The sequence below is a fragment of the Tauraco erythrolophus genome, chromosome 10 (assembly GCF_009769465.1).
Source record: "Tauraco erythrolophus isolate bTauEry1 chromosome 10, bTauEry1.pri, whole genome shotgun sequence".
NCBI lineage: Eukaryota > Metazoa > Chordata > Aves > Musophagiformes > Musophagidae > Tauraco > Tauraco erythrolophus.
The window spans coordinates 3,501,813-3,522,934 of NC_141474.1; the positions used below are offsets into that span (position 1 = coordinate 3,501,813).

Sequence of the window (21,122 nt, forward strand, 5' to 3'; positions counted from 1 at the left end):
CCTGTGGTACTAAATTTGAGCAGACCCTACCCTCTAAAACCTCTCCGTTTTCGGTGACCAGAGCCAAGAATATTTCTAAATCCCAGTGTTCCATCCCAGTGACTTACGTGCTTTCATTAATCTTGAACAGCTGCGTTAGCTGGTGTCTCGATTAGCATTGGTGGGAACAAGCCATCCTTTCAGAAATGACAGAACTGTCGCAATTAATTCCTCGTTTGAGCAAAGTGATTTCGGAGGCTAGTCACGGCCCTGATCCTCTGTGTATACAATTTCCTGGACTTTCCTTATGGGAGTTGTTCCCTTGAAGCCAAGCCTACTTGGAAATATTCACAAGGCCAGATGCAGATGTCATCTTCTTTCTTTTAAAGCTTTGTCTGCAGTGGGGTGACCACAGGGACAACTAAAGCAAGATGAAGAAGGGACTTGGGATCGAAGCAGCAGGAAGCTCCTTTGCCCTGCAAGAGAATTCCCCTTAGACGGGTGCCGGAGAAGCTGTTAAATCATGGATTTTGTTGACATCAGCCACAAGCCTGATGGCTTTTTTTGGGAGATGTTGATTCCTCTGTAGTGTCTGTGCCTACTGGGCTTAACCACGTACCTGTCATGGCGCTGTACTAACGGAGACAACCTGAGGATCTTGGGAAGTAAGTGAGACAAGAAAGCGAGAGATTTCTTGAGGTAGTGTAGAAAAAGGAAAGATCCTGGTGCGTACGAAAGTCCATACACACTTACATACATCTGTGAATCGTTCTCTAGCTTGGGCTTGGAAGATGATCGAAGGCTTTTAAAATCGCCACTGCTGCCAGCAAAATCCATTATCCACAAGCTGTTGAAGGGCACGGGGAAAGAGTTAGAGAAGAGACGTATTTGCTGCATTCCTGTACTGTGAGGTCCTGTTCTTGTACGGCTGCCCAGCCTGGAGAGCGTCCCTGCTCTCGTCACTGCCTCCGTGCTCCCACACAGCTCCCACCGCTGATCTGGGCTTGGACCTGCTCTGCTGGGACCTGACATGGAATCACAGAATGGTTTGGGTTGGAAGGGATCATAAAGTTCATCTAGGTCCAACTCCCCTGCCATGGACAGGAACACCTTCCCCTAGATCAGATTGCTCAAAGCCTCATCTTGAGTTAAAAATAATAAAAAAAAAAAATTAAAGTAGTACTTCTGAAAGTCTGTCCTTAATTAAGGAAAACCCTGGAACAAATGCCAAGTCCCTATGGAGCCAAAAAGTCTTAGGCATGCGTTAAGATTTTTTGCAACTTTAAATGTTTAAACAGTTCTTTGAACTTGGGCCTGAAGGTTGAGGCCTTGTTAATGAAGCGTGTGAGTATAATTGTGCTAAAATAAGTGGTGGCCAGGAAGGTTCGAAACTGTTCACAGCCTCTGAACTGCATTGTTGGGGGACATCTCGGTGGCAGCTCATGATGTGTTCTCCTCTGATCTCATTGATAAGTGTCAGATTTGAGGTATCGAGGCTCGGATTAAGAGATGGAAGGTAGGGCTGGTAGTCCAAGGAGCAGTACAAATACCTACAAAGCAATGGAATGTTTCTAATGAAAATAAAATTTTTTAGTAACTGAGTCTCCTCAGTGCTGGGTGAACAAGGGCCATACCTGCGTGTTGGTGGGGAGTGTGTGAAAAGCTAGAGTGAGCCCTCTCACTCACAGGGTTTGCTGTGTTTTTGAGAAGATCTTGAACACAAAACATGAGGTTTTTGATAGTAACACCACTACTTGCTCCTCTTGAGAGGTGAGCCTCTATGAACCTCATGAAGTTCAACAAGGCCAAGTGCAAAGTCCTGCACGTGGGTTGGGGCAATCCCAAGCACAAGTGCAGACTGGGCAGAGAATGGATTGAGAGCAGCCCTGAGGAGAAGGACTTGGGGGTGTTGATTGATGAGAAGCTCAACATGAGCCGGCAATGTGTGCTGGCAGCCCAGAAAGCCAACCGTGTCCTGGGCTGCATCCAAAGCAGAGTGGCCAGCAGGTTGAGGGAGGGGATTCCGCCCCTCTGCTCTGATGAGACCCACCCCCCCCGCAGTGCGGTGTTCAGCTCTGGGGTACCCAACATAAGAAGGACATGGAACTGTTGGAGTGCCTCCAAAGGAGGCCAGGAAGATGATAAGAGGGCTGGAGCACCTCTGCTATGAAGTCAGGCTGAGAGAAGAGAAGGCTTTGGTGAGACCTTCTAGCAGCCTTCCAGTACCTAAAGGGACTGCAAAAAGGCTGCAGAGGGACTTTTAATGGGGACGTGTAGTGATAGGACAAGGGGCAGTGGCTTTAAAATGAAAGAGAGGAGATTTAGATTAGATCTAAGGAAGAAATTTTTTACAATGAAGGTGGTGAGGCACTGGAACAGGTTGCCCAGAGAAGTTGTGGCTGCCCCATCCCTGGAAGTGTTCAAGGCCAGGTTGGATGAGGCTTTGAGCAACCTGGTCTAGTGGAATGTGTCCCTGTCCATGGCAGGGGGCTTAGAACTAGATGATCTTGAAGGTCCCTTCCAACCTAAACCATTCTATGGCAAGGAAGGATGTTTTCACAGCTGAAATGAAACACTCAAGTTTGGGAAATCGGAGTATACTACCCCAACGGAGTGCTGAACAGCTCTTTACTTTGCACATCAAGCCATGCTAGAAGCAGTAAAAGCCAGAGGCTTTGGGGTGGGCAGCATGCTATGGTCCTCAGGGGGAAGGTGGCAGAGCGATAGCTACGAGAGCTGAGTCTCAGGCCCGGCGTAATGGTGTAGCTGCTTTCTGGTAGTTCTTGGCTGCCTTGGCAGACTCCCTCTCCCTGGGTTTCAGAAGGTGTTTCGTCTCCGTCTTGTTTTGAATTTTTTCCCCTCCCCTTTAGGATCCATACCTTCTGTTCCAGTCTCTCCCAGCTGCACTGTTTCCTAGTCAAGGTAATTCATCACTGGTGCACAGTGGAAATTGCCAGTTTGGTGGTTTTGATGTTTTGGATTAGTTTTCTAAGTCTGGCAGCATTCAAACAAAAAGGCAGGGAGAAATGACTCGTCTGTTACTTTACTTACCGCTTGTTTTGGGAAATCTAAATCCAAATTTGTATTTGACTCATACTAGGACTCCATTGCTGGATTTTTATTTTTTGCTGGTTTTCGCAGGGCTGAGTTCACACCCAGAATAAGCACAGTCATCAGTCGAGGCAGCCTGCGTGACCCCAAGCTCAGGTCTCTGCTCGGACCAGGGAGCTCTTTGAGTTGCCCAGAGTGACCGAAAGCTGAAGTGGGCTTTTGCTGCAGGATCTCAACACTTTGGAGGCCTCTAGTGACCCTTAAAAACTGGAAGTACCTTGCTGTCTTCCTCAGTTCTGCTTTTTCTTTAGTTCAAGTTGAGCTGTTAAAACTCACACTCTGTGCTCTGTTCATCGCGTGTTATTAGTGTGATGGTAAACAACGTTGAACCTTTGTAGCTGTAGAAACTGGCATTTCTTGATAAGCTGGAAGGTGACTGGTCAAGTGGTCTTGATGGAGTTGAGCAAATGTAAGAGAGCTGGGCCTGAAGTGCCATGACCTACATGAGTCTTTATTATCTCTAACAAAACAGTAAAGATAGGGCTTCACAGGTGAGCTTCTTCCCAGTGCATCTCACTACTTCAGATGTTTGAGGTCTTGGAGGGGTTGAAGGTCCAACCGAATATTTGGGCACCTCGGTTAGTGCAGGTTGTGGAATGCAGCGTACAGAAATATGCTTCCTCCGGTGCCATTTGTTTTGAGACGTAACCTCTCTCGGAACGCTTTATTGCTGCTCTGCTTAGTGGAAGATGGCCAAGGTGAGCTACTGGAGCTTTTGTCACCAGTATCTACACTCCAGTTGTTAGGAGTGAGCTGCTAACAGGCTTTCTGTTGACTTTGGACTTCGCTTTGGACAAGAGAGACCCTGTGGGCTTAGAGCATGTGGCCAACTTAGGGCTCTTGTTTCAGTGGAACTCAGTATTTGGCTACATCCCATAGCAAGCCTTGTGGGTAAACTGAATCCCTGACTGCAAGTGGAGAAAAAGCAACAGATCTTGACAGCTGAAATAACTATCTTTGGATGTTCCTGGGACTTGATTACACACCCAACCCAGTCCTGCAGCATGCAGGAGCCCTGGAAGCCATGGATGTCCTCTTCCTGTGAGCCATCTTCAACACAGCCCGACCATCAGCCACGTCCTGAGCGTTGTCATCCATGATATGTGCTTGGTGGGGCGATGAGAAGGGCCCACTTGACTCTGGGTGTCTTGAGTTTGGCTCTCGTAGCAGTAAAGGATTCAGGAGTGGTTGACTTAGTGCGGATCCATTCTCTATGTGACCTTTTTTGTGGTGTTACTTTGCACGGGGATGGGGGCAGAACCCAACACCCTCCTTAAGCCCTACAGTCTTTGAAACACTGTCAGGAAGGGAAAGGCTCCTCCTTATAGCTTTAGTTTTTGAAAATAGCTGCCTCCAGTTCTGCCTGGGCTTCGCAGTACCCACTTCTTGAACATGAAGTACGTACGCCTGTAGGAAGCCCCTTCTCCCTCCCTGCCTGTTTGCCAAAAGGGAAGAGTTGGTGAATGTTAAATTTGGTAGGAAAATCACTGCAGGCCCCTGGCCATGAAGTTTCCCACAACTCATGTTCCAGCACGACCTGGACTCTGACAAGCCAGAGGCACACAGGGTTGGGTTTGTCCTCTAGTACTTTTCCTATACAGATGGGGAAGGTGCAGATTTCCTCCTCTGACCCAGTGTCTCAGGTAAATAAACTGTAAATAGCTTGGGAGAGCAAGCCGGGGCGTGAAGAAGTGAAAAACAGTGATTTTTATTTTTGGGGAGAGGAAGAGAGGAGAAGAACCATCAAAGCCTACTTTAATTCCGTCTTGCAAACATAGTTTGAGCCGACGTTACCAAGCTAAAAATACGAGCAGTCTGTTAAAGGAGTAGTTTTCCTCCTGTGCTGCTACTCACATGTTACTTAATTAAAACAGTAGGCGCTTAACGTTGCGCTTATTTTTCCGCTCTTCATGGTACTTGAGTTTTTTTGGGAGAGGGGGTAATTGCTGAGCACGGACAATGAGGGCTTGTGTCCATGGTAAGACTGCTGGTTAAAGCCAAAGTAAATACTGAAGTGGTTATAGTTATGGTGATGTGAGCCCCTAGATGAACATTCTCACTCGAAATTTTCCAAAATTTAACTTCTGTATATTGAAATGGGGTTAAATCTGAGGGGGGAACAAGCTGCTATGTTACTGGAATAGGAGTGTCTACCTGGAGGTCTGTTCCAGTTTAATTCATTAAACTTTCTTTTCAGAAAAGAGTGGCAGGAATTTGATATTTTTCTTTTTTTCCCTTGTCACTCCATTGGTCTTTCCTGGTTGCGTCACACAGACTTTAGGTTGTCAGTCTCGCAGGAGACCTTTTTTCTTTAATTAAATTCTAGATACTGTTAATTCGCTCTTGAACGTGGAGTGGCCTCCCTTCTAGTGCAAAGGTCCTTGACGTAACCTGTCCCTTTTGAGAGAAGCCCACTGTTTTAAGTTTTCTCCCCCAATTGCTAGTTTGCAGACAGAGGATGTGATGGCTTTGAGTTGAGAGTTGCCTGCAGAGAATGTCTTGAACTTCATCAGGTCCTGCACCTGGGAAGGAAGAACCCTTTGCAGTGATGTAGGCTGGGAAACAGCTCTTCTGGAAAGGCCTCAGACGTCCTGTGGACCTATGGTGGGACAGCATCCTGAACACCAGCCAACGGTGGGACCTGGTAGTCAAGGTCAGCTGCGTCCTGGGTGGCATGATGAGAAGTATAGCCTGGAGATCAAGGGGAGGGGTTATTCCTCTTTTGCTAGGCACTTGTTTGATCACGTCTGGAATACTGTGTCTGGTTTTGAGCCCCCTTGGTGAAGAAAGACTTTAACAAGCATGAGCAAGTCCAGCAGAGAGCCATGAAGATGATGAGATGTTGGAGAATCATGGGTAAGGATTGTACTTGCTAGGCAGCTCACCTCTGCTCTTCCTGTGGCCTTGTGCTTAGCGTATCTTCTTGTAGCTCCTGCTTGGTCTTGACTGCACCAATGTTTCAAACTGATCCACTCAATAAACGTGACTGGAACCTGACATCAGGCCAAGAATAACACTGACGGACTCTAACTCAACTAATAGTACTGTGCTCACCAGCCTGCTTCCCAAAATATACAAAAAAAAAATAAATAAATGAGGCACTGCCTTAGTCTAAGGGCCGTGTGGACTGCTAAGGTATGTTCTTGGTGGGCTAAGTGGAGCTGGGTTAAGGTGCCCCAGTCTCCTCACCCTATCAAGTGGATACCATGGACCAGTAAGGATCAGAGGATGTAGTAAAAACGCTTTTCCAGGAGAGTCAGGTGAGGAGGGATGATAACATCTCTTATGTGGAGTGCTCTCACTGTTAAACTTACTTGCAGGACATGTAGAGAAGACCTGTTGGCCTGCACTGCCCTTCTCTGCTAGCTGTTGTAGGAGGAGTTTGAGAGACTGAAATAGCTTTTCTGCTGGTATTAGAGGTGCTGCTCTACCTCACCTGCTGTGAGCTTCTTCCAAGAGGAGTCAGCACAGTGTCTTCCGTGTGATGCTTTCTTCCCATCAGCTTATCACATGAATAGACTCATCCCACGGCCTTGTCTTGCCATACCAGACATGGCACAAGTGTTGGCTGCTCTGTCCGTGTGACTCAACCCTTCCTGACTGTCATCACCCAGGGAAAGGACGGTCAGTTTTCTAGAACTGGGGAGATGTGCACCATGGGCAGCAGACCACTGGTGGTGGTGAGATCTGCAGCAGAGATGGCCTTAGCGTCTTGAAAATGGGTTAAGAAAGAAGAGGGTCCAACTGGTCCATCCATCTGAGTTAGAGCACTGAAGTTTTAACTGTACTTGGCTTCTTGAAGTCCTACAAACTGCCTGTTACAGAAGTTCTTCTAACAGGGAGTATCTTGACGTGCCTTGACTTGAGGAGCTCTTGCTGCCAGTGGGAAATTCTGCTCATATTTTTATTTGCCTGTTTTTCTTGTGATGGGGTTGTTTGTTTTTGTTTGGTTTTTTTTTTTTTCTAAAAGAAGGGAAGGAAAAAAAAAGGGAAGGGAAAAAAAAGTGTCTGTTTTCCATAAAGTGGTATTGCAAAGACCATCGCTGCTGTTTTTTCTGGGGTGGCAGGTAGACAGACTGGTTCAGATGCTGCAATAGGAGTAAGTGCTGATTTTTGTTTGATCTTCAGTGTGAATTGTTCTGAAACTAATGGTGATAATTGCTTTTGGGAATGGCTTGGGTTGTTTGGGGTGGGTTTTTTTGGTTGGGTTGGGTTTTTCTGAGGCTTAAAGCTGGAAAAACAAAGGTTTGCCAAATGGCTAGTCATAGGGCATGTTTCAGCCAGGGTGTGACAAACTTATTGCCTTTGAGAACTTTTGGGCTTAGAAATGCTGCTGGGTGGATAGTCCTGGAGACTTCAGTCCTTTATTTGTGCCAGAGCTTTGTCTCATCAATGTCTTTGTAGAGGTCTACTGGGATGTGAATTTACCTTCTACATAACACCACTGTTACAGCCTGGGCAGTAAAATGCCATTTATCTTCTAACATTTTCCTTGTGGGTAGATCTAGAGATACCTCCAGGCTTCCGTTTGCGTGTCTTGCTTCTGTCTGGAGGGTGTTAGCTGTTGCGGTCTTCTGGGTTGCGTTTTGTCGAGGGCACGCTGCCCTCCCAGGAGCAGGATGAAGAACCTCAGGTGTGGTGGGTCTGATTGGGAAGCTCTTTCCCTAGGTAGCCCTTAACCTATGGTAAGATCAGGTAGTAGCAGTCTTTGGTGTGCCGTGCCCTTCTCTCGGGATGGTGGTGTGTCCATGCATTAAAACTGGTGTGGTTTGACCTTACAGGAACTGGAGACAAAGATGTGTTAGGAAGAGTGTCCTTCAGCCCCCTCGTCTTGCCTGGGGAAGCGAAGAAAGGCTAGCTAGTGAGGGCAGAGCTGTAGTAACTGTCAGCCACTCTCAACTTGAAGGTTTCTTCTGCTAGTCAAGGTTTTGGGCTTCATGAAGCAACTCTGAGCGATTGAGGAAGCAGTGTTCTCTACTGTTAATAATTTTCTCTGAGGTTGACTCACTACGTTTTTACTTTTTTTTTTTTTTTTTTTTGTCGAGGAAGTTATGATTCATTTGTGAACTTTGGGTTTCCATTGCGCGTCTCTGCGAACAGCTCCCCCCACTAACACATTTTGTGCTGAATGGAGAAGAATCTCCTGGCTGAGACCAGGGAGCAGCCAGCATAACACCAAGACTAACTTGACGTGTGCACGGCTGAAGCTTCCCCTTTCCGTCCCCAGACTGTAGCAAACTCCTCCACATCTCCCCACTGATCTCATGCAAGGTTAGAAGGACTGGGATGAGGCATGCTGAGGGAAACGAGCATGTGCACCTGATTCTCTAGTGTTTGTGTGCTTACTTTAAGGGTTTGTAGGACCCTCAAAACTAGCCTGGACCTGGCAGTGGAGTAAGGTCCTGATGTTCTTCAGGATGGCCACCATCACCATCGTTTGGTTTGTGCAATGCCTAATTGCGGTGTGGTCCCACTGCGTGGCGGGAGCTTCTCAGTACCACTGCAGCTTCAGTGATGACTTTGAACAAAAAAAAAACCCTCGTTGTCACAGTTCTCTGGTATTTTAGGAATTTTGGAGCTGTTGTTCGCTGCCTGTGCAGCTGGGGCGTGGGAGGCAGGCAGAAGATGACTAGTGAAACACACAGCGGCCGTGGGAGGCCCAAGCAAAGTATGCTAAAACAGGGACTTGAGTGGATGAGCTGCGAGCCATAAAATCCACGGAGCAAGTTTGACCTAGTGCTGACTCAGCAGAACAGACCATGACTACGTCAGTGCAGTGAAACATCCATGCAGGGTGGATTTGCCGTGCAGTCCGAGCCTGGGGCTCGGCAAAAGCGAATCCCAAAGTTATGGTTAAACCCAGCCTTGCTCTGTCGTAGGAGAGCAGGTCATGGCAAAGAAGCCAGCCTCCCTTCGCTTGCTGAACTTTCATTATTTATCGTTTTAATAAATGGGAATATTCAACAAATTCAACGTATTCAACAAATAAGCTTCCTGTCCTTAAGTGATTGGGTTCTTCCCATTAGAAATAATCTTAAAAACGGAATTCTTGATTCTTTTTTAATTTAAACCAGGCTAAACCCCAGGGGATTGATATCTTCTGGTTGCGTGAACTGGAAAGGGTTCATTCCCTGATTCTCATCTGGAGGATCAGAGGATGACTTGGGGTGGAGGTCTTCTCCTGAAATAGCTCTAGGGTTTGGGATGTGGCCCCTTTCCCCCTTCTGTGTGCCCTCCCCTAACTACAGCCATCTCTGGCTTCAAGTAGGGTGGAGGATGCTGTGGGAAATGCCTCTGGATCTCTGGAGCTGGAGGACAAAATAGGTGGTTTATAGCACTTGATGGGGGCTTAGCACAGCCTTCTAGTGCCCTCCCCTTAGCAGAGATGGTGCAAAACACATCCCTGTCTCCCCATGGGACCTTCTGGGAGTATTTATACATTATACATTTTCAGATGCTGCTTTTAGGAAGGGGGTGCTCTGCGGGGGCACGGGGCTCTGCTGCGTGCCTTGGCGAGGGCTTGTGCGTCCATGGAGCTGCACTGGGTTCTGCCAGGAGCGGGATGCCCCAGTAGGAAATAATTCCTGCCTCTCTTTGGCTCGTTCACCAGCTGGGAAGAGGTGAAGGACCTAAACCGTGCGTTAACAGGGCTCTTTGTTTTCCCAGGGCGGCCACTGACCACAACGTCGATAACACCACAGCGATCCTCAGGGAGTGGCTGAAGAACGTGCAGAACCTCTACCATGACGTGGAGTGGAGGCCGATGGAAGACCCCCCGTGAGTACGGCAGTGAGGGGCTGACTCACGTTGTGTAGCATATATATCCAGTTTTCCAGGTTTTCTCTTTTCAACCCAGATGATGTGCAAAATATCCAAGCATTAAAAAGTAGATTTTTTTTTTTTTTTTTTTTTTTGCGGGATCCATCCCATTAAAATTGTCTTTTTATGGAGCCCAAAGAAGGTTTCTGACTTCAGTGAAGGAACTCATGCAGAACTTGGGAGAAGAAAGCGTTTTCCATTCAGTTATTTAGCAGCTGCAGCTGCTCTCTTTGCGTGGTAAACAAATCGCATCGAAAGCTACAGGGAATAAAAACTGTGATTCTTTCTTTGCAAGGAAGCAGAGAAATCGTAGCCCGTTCCCATCGCATCTGCGAAAGTTCTGTCCAAGACATTCAGGAAGTTCTGAGCCCGAGAACTAGATTTAATTCAGTATATTGTGCCTTTGCACAACTTACAGGATCATTGCTTTGAAATATCATGTTAAATTTCAAGAGAATGTTGTTTTAAGGAATGAAGTGCAAGGCAACGCAGAATTTCAAAGTGAAAGAATCGTCTGCGTTGGGTTTTTATTGCCTTTTTTTTTTTGAGATCAGCTCTTCCTTGTTCTGTTATTTTTTCTGTTTCTTCCATGAGAAAAAGTACATCAGTTTCCCCATTTTTTAGATTCACTTTTACTTTCAGGGTCCTCAGCGCAGCGATGGGGTGTTTGTGGTACAAACCCCTCGTTTTATTGACTTTTTAAAAATCCTTTCTTTGGAAATGAGTTTCCTTAATCCTGTCAAGCTCAGCTTTTTCAAGTTCTCTAAAAAGTTTTTGAAATTCTTATCTCCTTCACCGGCTTCTGCTGGCTTCAAAGTCCTGAGTTTTTATTCCATGCAGGGATGTGTCGCTGAGTTTCCTTCCGTTTGGGTCACAAAGCTTTTGCTTTTGGACCTGATCCTGAGAACGGAGATACGCGCATAACTTGGCTCACGTGGTTGGGCTCATGGGGTTGGGTGTTTGTAGATTTAAGAGCTGTTATCGGGATGTGTTAACAGTTACTAATAACGCTCAGATCCTGAGGGAACCCAAATCGCCTCCATCTTCACATCCTCAGCTCTGTTGATTCTACTGGGCTTAAGGAAGCTGCGTTTCTAGTTTTAAACTTCAACTCCAAGCCTAGCAGAGGACAGATGACTTTCTCCCCAAGGGTCAGATGAGGTAAATCAGCTTCGGTTCGTTTCGGTGGGGTAACCTCTGCTTACGTCAGGTGAGGACCTGCCGCTGCCGAAGAAACCCCTGGGTTTGACAGTGCTGTTTTGCTTGTGGTTGCTCGGTCAGCAGGAAATGCCCCAGGTCTGCTTGTTCTCTGGTGCCCTGTGTACACACGCCAGCACAGAACTTGGCATCATTTTCCCTCAAAACCTCTCCTGGGTTGCCTGAGGTGACTCTTAACACTGTTTTTCTTTGGGAAAAAAGGCAGCAAGGGAACTCTCTTTTTTTTTTTATTGATTGATGTAATAAGGCCCAGAGGTGGGTTGTCGTCACTTTTTTTTGTTTGTTTTGTTTGCTAGGTCTTACCCAGAAGAAATTGGGCCAAAACATTGGCCGAGCTCCCGGTTCACTCATTTGATGAAACTCCGACAGGCCGCCCTGCGTGCTGCACGAGAGAAGTGGTCAGACTACATCCTGGTAAATACAAGGTTTGATTTCATAGAATCATAGAATGGTTTGGGTTGGAAGAAACCTTCAAGATCATCTCGTTCCAACCCCCCTGTCATGGGTAGGGACACCTTCCACTACACCAGGTTGCTCTAAGCCTCATCCAACCTGGCCTTGAACACTTCCAGGGATTGGGCAGCCACAACTTCTCTGGGCAACCTGTTCCATTTATCGACTGTCCTCAGGCAAACACTTTACAGGTGGTCACTGTGATACTTGGGGCTGCCAAAAAGTTTCTTCTCAATCTGAAGACAAAGCTCGCTGCGGTGAGACGCTGCATGTTGTTTCTTGGTCTGATGAGCAAGAGACACCGCAGCTAGCAAGATAAGTCCCTGGGTAAGCCCAAGGCTTTCTCCATGGGGATCAGGATAGAATATACTCCTGGTGATGGGTCCTGCAGATGGAAACCCCACGTGCTATTGATGAAGTGTAAGGTGGTGGGAGGCCACGTGCCATCGGTCGCTGCAGCAGCAGTTAACGGTGACGTTCCCACAGCCTCTGAGCGAGCGAGGGCGTGAGGCCGGTTTTTCAGGCCAGAATAAACCTGCCCTGAGTTTTCAGTGATTTTATTTTCCTTCACAGCTCCCTTGCCCCGGTGCTGTAGTAATGTTCCGTGGAGTTGGAGGGAAGCTCCTCATCTTTTCCCGTCTCATAGCTGTGGTGCAGGGGCAGCCCCCACCCTGGGTTTTGCCTACAACAGCCATGTGTCCCGTGGTCTCAAAACCACCAGCTCTGTGGTTCTTGCCCATGCCTCAAGCAAGCGTCAGGGGAAGCGTATCATTCCATCTCATAACAAATTCCTTTTTCTCTTCCCCTCTTCCTTCTCTAGTTTATCGACACAGATAATTTACTGACCAACCCACAAACCCTGAACCTGATGATAGCAGAAAACAAGACGTTGGTGGCACCGATGCTCGAGTCTCGCTCTCTCTACTCTAACTTCTGGTGCGGCATCACCCCCCAGGCAAGTGATGACATGAACAGTGGTGGGTGACTGCGCAAGCTGGTGTTTTCAGAGGCCTCCTGCCTTGTGTCTGTGAAACGGTGGGCATCGTTTCTGTTCCTTGGGCTTTCCCGTCTGCTTTTGTAGTGTCTTTTTCCCGAGAAGAAGCTGCTGTACCTCTGAGACAGGCCGAGATGGCGTTGGTATTTAGGGAGGGTAGCAGTGTCACACGGTCATCTCAGCTTGCGCCTCTTTCAGTGGTGGCATCCCAAATCTTGGGTGGGTATCTTTGGGGAAGGTCTGTACGTTTATAGGGAATCTGGTAATAAGGGTAGAGAGGATGTCACAGTCTATAAACGTTTTTCAGGGTGTGTTTTCTAACCGAGCTGTAGATACGAGCAAAGTGATACGTGTTTGGCGTTGGGCGTGCAGGCACGTGGCTGAGACTTGCTTTCATATCTGAGGTTCCTCACTTGAAAAAGCTGAACCTGGATGAAGCTGAGCTTGCTTAGCCAAAAGTCCTGGGAAGCGATACAGTCCCACTAACTACATAAAAAATACCGAAATACACACCAGAATTTATTTGAGGCAATTCCATATGTTTGCGTAACGGCCTTAAAACTCTTGGTATGTTATTTGAGACTAGCTTGGCTGCGTAGTGATGCTAATCCAAGAGCAATTTGCTTTTCTTTCTGCAGCTCTCCATTGTAGAGGGGTTATTTTTCTCACATAAGATGATGATTTATGTAGAGGGGCAACACCCTTTGCCTTGAAGGGAGCGTGAGTGTGTGTGCTGAAGTATGTATGTAAAGGACAGAAGTGCTGAGCCTAAAATCAGTGTCGTGTTACTTTCTCAAACAACCTACACTGCAGAAAGTATCAAAGATGTTGTCTAGTAGAAAAAGTGTTATTTTTTAGAGCCAGAATGAGGTTGAGCTAAACCAGTCTAAGACACAGCAGCCTGTAGGCTGCTACGAAGAAAATTAGCTGCATCCCAGTCGAACCCAGTACTATCACCTTGTCCATAAAACGATTTTAATACGAGAATCAAATATATAAAAGGGCAGATTTATTGTCACAGTTGGGTTTTGCCTTTTTTCACGCTTTTCCTTTGAAATGCTCTTGATTAAGCTCTAGATGGGCTTTCCAAGATGTTCAAGCTGAAGTGGGGACTGTAGTTAATGCTTTTTTTCTCCCAAGTAAGCCTCAATAGTGAGATGAGCTTTTTGAGCTGTTTTCTGGTCTGTTGCTGGCATGTGTTTCGCTGTCCTTTGGGGAGGCAGGATCCTCAGCTGCACATCTCCTAGAATAAGAAGAGGTGGCCAGCAGGCCAGCGAGCATGACTGCAGGTCAAGGGAGCTGATTCTGCCTCTCTACTCTGCTCTCGTGAGACACCCCCCACAGTGCTGCGTTCAGCTCTGGAGTCCCCAACATCAGAAGGACGTGGAACTGCTGGAGCGGGTCCAGAGGAGGCCATGAAGATGATGCAAGGACTGGAACACCTCTGCTATGAAGACAGGCTGAGAGAATTGGGGCTGTTCAACCTGGAGAAGAGAAGGCTCAGGGGAGACCTTCTAGCACCCTTCCAGTACTTAAAGGGGGCTACAGGAAAGCTGGAGAGGGGCTTTGGACAAGGGTGTGTAGTGATAGGACACGGGGCAATGGCTTTAAACTGAAAGAGGGGAGATTTAGATTAGATCGAAGGAAGAATTTCTTCCCTCTAAGGGTGGAACAGGTTGCCCAGAGAAGCTGTTGCTGCCCCATCCCTGGCAGTGTTCAAGGCCAGGTTGGATGAGGCTTTGAGCAACCTGGTGTAGTGGAAGGTGTCCCTGCCCATGGCAGGAGGGTTGGAACTAGATGGTCTTGAAGGTCCCTTCCAACCCAAACCATTCTATGATTCTGTTTTCTTGAAAGCTTTCCCTTTTTGCCCATGTTTGCCCTGGAAAGCTTCAGATTTCCGTTTTCCTTCCATCCCTGAGTCTTGTCTTTCCTTCTTTGTAGAGACAAGCTCACCTTGCTGCATAGACAAACATGTTTAAGCCTGAGGTGCACATACACCTTTCAGCTTCCCTGGGGCGTGTGAGTATGAATACTTCAGAGAAGGTCCATGGTCCAGCCATTCCCTACCCTCTTGCTTTATCCCAGATGGCTAGCCAGATCTTAATTACTGTCATTATTGCTGGAGTGAAACAAAGAGCAAACTCTCTTCCCCTCTTCTTCTGCTTACTTAATTGTCAAACATTGTTCTTTTTTTATTTTGTAGAAATCACTATCTGAATCCTTTTTTTGGCACCGCACCATCTTATGGCAAGGAGTTCCCTGCTCAGACAGTTAGTCTGTTAGTAAAGTCAGTTAGACAGTTAGTAAAAACAGTAGAAAAAGGTCCTGAACTTTCCAAATTCTTAGGAAGTAAATATATAGATGGGAAAAGGGAGTGATGGTGTGTGTGTGGGTGTGTTTACTTGTTTCAGTTTTTGTTTTAAAGTGGAGATATAAACTTCATAGCGAAGGCATGGTCGTTTAAGCTCTGAGATGAATTTTCCACTGGTGTAAATCAGCATTGTCTGAAGCAGATCTGTGCCTGTGTGCACCAGCCACAGCCTTGGCCCCTTCTGTTACCTCTCTGGTAGTAAATTTCCATCGTTACTGGCACTAGCCGAGAAAAGGAGAGGGGAAAAAAAACTAGCAGCAAATGCATCTTGCAAAATTTGGTAAAAAAAAAAAAAAAAAAAAAGCTGCTCAAAGGTCCCACTTGATTTTTTTTTTTTTTTTTCCCGCTGTCTCACGGCTTCGTGCTCTCAGCCTTGCTCTCCCTGGGGATTTGGGGAGGGAGTAACAGCTGCAGCACGCCCTGAAACACGGCCTCTGGCACGGAGCAACAAGCCAAAGCCAGCTCCGGTCAGCTTGACGTTGAGTTGTCGTGAAGCTGACCTTAGGAGAGCGCGGCAATGGTGCAGACAAATTGGAGTCTTTCTTGACTACACGTGATTTAGGAGCAGCAAAAAGCCCCAAAACTCCATAGCGAGTGAGTGGAGGAGAAAGGATTAGTTTCCAGCATCTTTCACCTGTTCTTGGATGTGTCTTAAAGGTTGAATGTCTTAACCCTTCGTTTGGTGGGAACACTAGTGAGCTCTCTACTCACTTGCTCCTTTCCAGGAAGATCAGACTGGATGTGTTTGAGATATCTAGTCCTCACGGTATGGTCAGAAGGTACCTCGAAGGGCAGAGGGGAGGATCTCCAGATGCATAAACAGACAAACACACCACACCGTGCTTCTACCCAGATCCAGTGTTCCGCGGTGATTTGCTCAGCTGTTGCTAGGATGCTCACGGAAAATACAACGTAAAAGTAACTTTAGCTTCTTTTAGTGACTCATCGTTTCCGTAAAGACCAGAATCTGCTCTGGATTCAACCGTCAGCTGTGTTCAGATGTCTAATTGGCACGTTAGGGCTTTCTCTCCGAGGGAATTCGGTGTATCAGTTTCCAAATTTGATGGCTTTAGATGTATTGCACCTGCGACACCAGCTATGAGCCATGCAACGCGGGTGTTGCACCCTCAGTGCTTGGAAGGCTGGTGAAGCTCGTGGTCGCAGAGAAATGAGCTGACCAAAGTGCCTCCCCCAGGCAGACACTGTGGGGAGAGCTCAGGAGCGGGTAGGAAACCTGCTTTCCCTGGGATGGAGGAAGCAGGGATTCCGACACAGCTGATGGAGACTGAGACGCTGTCTTCGTTGCAGTGAAGCAAATAAGTGTGGTTTTTTAAAGTCATGGTCAGAAATAATTTGCAGGTTCTATTCTGTGAGACACTGAGTGTCCTGTGCGCCTGTTGAATGTGGAGGATGTCACAGATGCTCAGCAGCTTTCAGGGTCAGAGCTAAGAGGCTGTGTGCCAAAAAAAATGTTTCTGGAGAGCCAGGGGGAAAATATCTGAGGTTTGAAGCTGTATTGCAAGGGAATTTTGCAGTGGAAAGGCTCAGATTTCTGACAGCTGCTGAAAAGGAGAGAGAAGGTTAAGCTTTAACTTTTGGGATGGAGATTGTTTTCTAAATACTTGACTGAGCCCTTTCCTAATGGGAAAAAATCTGAGCATTGGGTGCTGCTCGATCTCTGCTGGGGAGGTCTGAGGGTGAGAGCATTTGCTGAGGAGCATCTATGAAACAGAAACCTCTTGTAACAAGCAGCCCCCTCCTTGTGTTTGCAGGGCTATTACAAAAGGACCCTGGATTATCCACTGCTTCGGGAATGGAAGAGGACAGGCTGTTTTGCTGTCCCGATGATTCATTCCACATTCCTCATTGACTTGAGGAAAGAGGCTTCCACCAAGCTGATGTTCTACCCTCCGCACCAGGACTACACTTGGAGCTTTGACGATATCATGGTCTTCGCCTTCTCCAGTCGCCAAGCAGGTATGTCTGGAGCTTTTGCTGGGGAGGATTCACCAGCAGAGATCTCAGGATTCACACAGATCTCTACTTCTGAGTTCACAGGCATGAAGCCACATGAGTTAAGACCCTGTTCCCTTCCCGCTTTCGGAGCTGGTCAGGGATAACTGAGTGGCAGCTGAGTGGCAAGGCAGTTTGGAATCCCAGCTAGCTTCAAAGGACAGGGGAGCCGTTCTTGGGATGGGGACAGGGTTTCAGAGACAAAACCTGTGGCATTGTGCTGGGATAGCACAGGAGGGGCTGCAGAAATGGCCCCTGTAAGTAGCTGTGAAAATCTTTCCAGGCTCCAAAACTGGTTGAAATGGCCTCTGGCCAGGTCGGACCCCCATCCCCTCTGGCCAGAGCCAAGCCATCAGTGCCTCTGCAAATGCCTTACTTAAGACGGGGACAAAGGAGCCCGAAGTGGGGCTGGACTTACAGTGAAGAGAGCGGGAGGCAGGAGGCTGGCCCCCTGGCCTCCTGGGCAGACGGCTGCCCGTGCTGGGCCACTGCTACCCAACTGGAGATGGCTGCAGCAGCGCAGCTTGGAGAGCTCGGAAGCGCCCTGCTCCTGGGGTGCCCGCTGGGCTGAGTTCGTCCTGCTGAGACTGCTGAGGTTCGTTGGGCCCAGCACGGCTGCGGTGGAGAGAGGACTGAGATGTGAGAGAAACGGCCCCATGTACCGTGGTCAGTGCGGATGGAGCGGGAGGAGGTACCGGAGTGGGGATTGCCCTCAGCCCGCAGTGAGGTGGCAGTGGCCCCCGCAGCCATGGCAGACTCGGTGGGGCACAGACCCACTGCAGACCGGGAAGAAGCCCGTGCTGGAGCAGAAATGGCTGAGCCTGAGGGAGGGCGTAGGGAATGGTCTCTGTGAGCTGCTGGAGGCTGACGATGAGGCGGAGAGGCATGTGAAGCTCATGGAGAACCCCTTGCTGGAGTGGGCAGCAGCTCCCTAAGATGCTGTGACTCCATGGAGAAGAAGCCTGCACTGGAGTGATCTGATGGGTAAGGATTGCATCCTGCGGGAAGGAGAAGTCTGAGGACTGTCCCATGAGGAGGGGATCCACTGGAGCAGGCGAAAAGAGTGTCAGTAGTCCTCCTCCTTTCGGAAAGGAGCGGTAGAAACAGCATGTGGGGAACTGACCTGCAGCCCCCCCATTCCCTGTCCCAGGAGAGCAGAGGGTGTTCTGCAGCCCGTAGGTCAGGTACCAAAAGTCACCACTTCCAAGAGACTCCGTGAGGAAGGGGTGAGGGCAAGAAACCCTCTTTAGATGCAGCAGCCCTTGCACGAAACAAAATCCAAGTTGCTTAACCATGGCGCTGGTGAGGCTTTGCTCCATGGCAGCTGAGCAGGAATTAGCTGAGAGGCTTTTATTTTGTATTTTTTTGTATTTTTAAAAGCAAAATCAGTGCAGCTTTCAAGGGGAACGATGCGGAGTCTGTGGGCTGTGCTGAGAGGAGATCTCTTGCAGGCAAGAGCGGGTTAGAGCTGGTGTGTCAGCCGTAAAATCTCTGCAGGCTTGACATTGTGTCACTGGTACTTCGGGAGAACCAGTCGAGCGCTGAGCTGCCTTGAGATCCTCGGGATGCAGCGGAGAAAAATGTGTACAGCTCCGGCTGATCCTGCGATCGGTTTCTGCTGGACAGTGGGAGAATTCCAGTTGGTCCTGAAATACAGGAGACCTTTCAGGCTAAAGTCACAACCTTGGTGTTCTCTTTCTTTGCCTGGAAAAGTTGTTTGTGGGTCCACTGAGCCATGTCCAGCTGATGTTACCTGTCCTCTGTCTGCAAAAGGCAGACGAGTAGAGAGAAAGTGAATGAAGCTTGTCGTCGATGGTTGCTTCTGGAGGAGAGGCAGGTGGAGAAGACCTGCCTTTCCCACCATTCCCCGACCAGCATGGCAGCCACCAGCTGTTTGCAACTTTTCCTTTTAGTCATCTTTCTGGTTCGAAGCTCTTGGCAGCGCCGCAAAAGACGGTATTGTCTCAGCAGGCTAAGCAGGGCTTTGTAAAAACTCGGCTACAAGGGGATGAGGGTCGTAAGGAGAGAAAGGTAAATGACAGAGTACCTAAAAGGGGCTACAAGAAACCTGGAGAGGGACTTTTGACAAGGGCATGTAGTGATAGGACAAGGGGCAATGGCTTTAAACTGAAAGAGGGCAGATTTACATTAGATCTAAGGAAGAAATTCTTCCCTCTGAGGGTGGTGAGACACTGGCACAGGTTGCCCAGAGAAGTTATGGCTGCCCCATCCCTGGAAGTGTTCAAGGCCAGGTTGGATGAGGCTTTGAGCAACCTGGTCTAATGGAAGGTGTCCCTGCCTGTGGCAGGGGATTGGAACTAGATAGTCTTGAAGCCCTTCCAACCCAAACCATTCTATGATTCTAGAGGAGAGCCAGGAGAAGCCAAAATGAGAGTCCTTAGGAGGCAGAGGAAGGTGGGAAGATGAGGTGTGAACTTCCACGGCACCTCTGTGGTCCTGGCTTTCAGAGTCAGGACATCAGTATGTTGGCTCCAAAGGTGAACGGAGGTTTAGGTCTGGATAGCAAAGCTAACTCCTTCAGATCTGCCTGCCCCACTTGTTCCCTCCCAGAACCGCAGTGTCCCATGAGTGTGGTAACTGCATTGCATTAGAATTAAGAAATATTCTGCTTGAGAAATATTTCGGGGGTTCAAACCCATCATTTTTTCCTTCCGTCCTAGAACACTTCAGCTTTTTCCAGGACATGAAAGGCTTTGCTTCAGCAGTCTGGCGCGTTGATCTGCTCACGTTGTTGGCTTGTGTCCTGGGCTGAGTTTTGTCACCTGGGATAAAAGAGATGACATCCAAGTTCAGAAATGTGAAAAATGTATGGACTTGGAGGTAAACTTCTCTTCGGAGTGATTTCACTTACTTCCCTGAAGTCTGAAGTGATGTTGGCTTTTGTCCGGGCCAAGTACTGCACTCGCATCAAACCAATCTACTGCTCGGAGCAACCATTTTGTGGTGCTCCAAAGAGACCGTCCCTCTTCTGCTGAGAGGACATGGCCCATGATGGGGGCACTGATTCACACCAAAACTCGCCACGGGTGTTTTGTTGACAAAGTTGGACTCTGTAGAGCCCCTCACGCTCACCAGATACCATTTATCCAGCCAGATCTCCTGAGCTTCCTTGCAGCCTGAGGCTTGGAAGCCCTATAGCTGGTCAGCAGGAAGGTCTGGGCCGGGGGAAGTGGAGGAAATTCCAGTTGCCTAATGATGGTGGGGGATTTAGGGCATGGCTGTGAGTCCCGGTCGCTGCCTTAGAAAGGCTCACAACAATACACGTATCTACAGCTTTTCTGGCCTTTGCAGCACTTGTTTATTTTATTATGAAACCAGAGCTGGAGAGCAAGTCCCTGTCCCTGTTTTAAGGTAAATTTACCATTTTTAAGTAGCTTTTATCCCAGAAGGAACAGAGACACTGGCGTGACTCTATGCAGATTAACTGTGTTTAAGCCAGCGGAAGATAAGAACGGAGATCAGTGAGCCGGATAAGATTAGTTGATTAGATCAGTGCCAAATCCATTAATGTCAGCAGGTAGTATTTTATTTTTTTTTTGCTTTTCCTTCTGCCATTTACCTAAATCGCAGCTGACAGCTGAATGTGTTTTGACGAGTCCTGGAGCCAGCAATTTACTTGCAGAACTTAAAATGGTAGAAGCAGCGGGGTCGTTAACGCAGACGGTTCTGCTTTGCTGAAAATACCAGGGATTAGGAGGACTAATAGATGAAAGTGTCGACACACCAGGTAGCGTCTGCTTTTCGGTTATTTCCTAGAGGGAGAGGGGCGTTGTGCTTCTTTCATTTTACAAAAAAAAGGGAAAAAAAAGAAAAGAAAGGCAGGTTTGTGCTCTTTAAAATCTACTTGGGCAGTTGTGGGGGTTCTAGCAGCTTTCAGATGGGAGGTTAATTAATAAAGGACCTTCCCAGAGCTCGAAGAAAAACAGCGGAAATGTTTTCCCTTGGCTCCTGGGGATGTGGCTGTTGCCTGATGTGACATCAGGCCCGGTGCAGCTGCGGTTATCGCTGACGGTGAGCAAACCCTCGGTCAGTCCAGAGGGACCAGTATTTCGCTGAGTGCACGTTGCTGGGATGTTCCCAGCAAACGAGCTCAGCAGCGGGCGAGTCTCTCCCTCGCAAAGGCCTCCACTCCAAGGACAGGCT

The 21,122-nt window shown here is 48.1% G+C and overlaps 1 protein-coding gene across 1 annotated transcript in view; it reads left to right on the top strand.

Moving 5' to 3' along the window:
- The window catches only part of COLGALT2 (collagen beta(1-O)galactosyltransferase 2), a 55,369-nt gene that overhangs the window by 25,520 nt on the left and 8,727 nt on the right, over positions 1-21,122 (top strand). The window contains exons 2-5 of the mRNA XM_086617397.1: positions 9,757-9,867; positions 11,424-11,541; positions 12,401-12,535; positions 16,718-16,922. Of these exons, the coding sequence (XP_086473523.1) occupies positions 9,757-9,867; positions 11,424-11,541; positions 12,401-12,535; positions 16,718-16,922 (569 nt within the window). The remainder of the gene's footprint in view (positions 1-9,756; positions 9,868-11,423; positions 11,542-12,400; positions 12,536-16,717; positions 16,923-21,122) is intronic.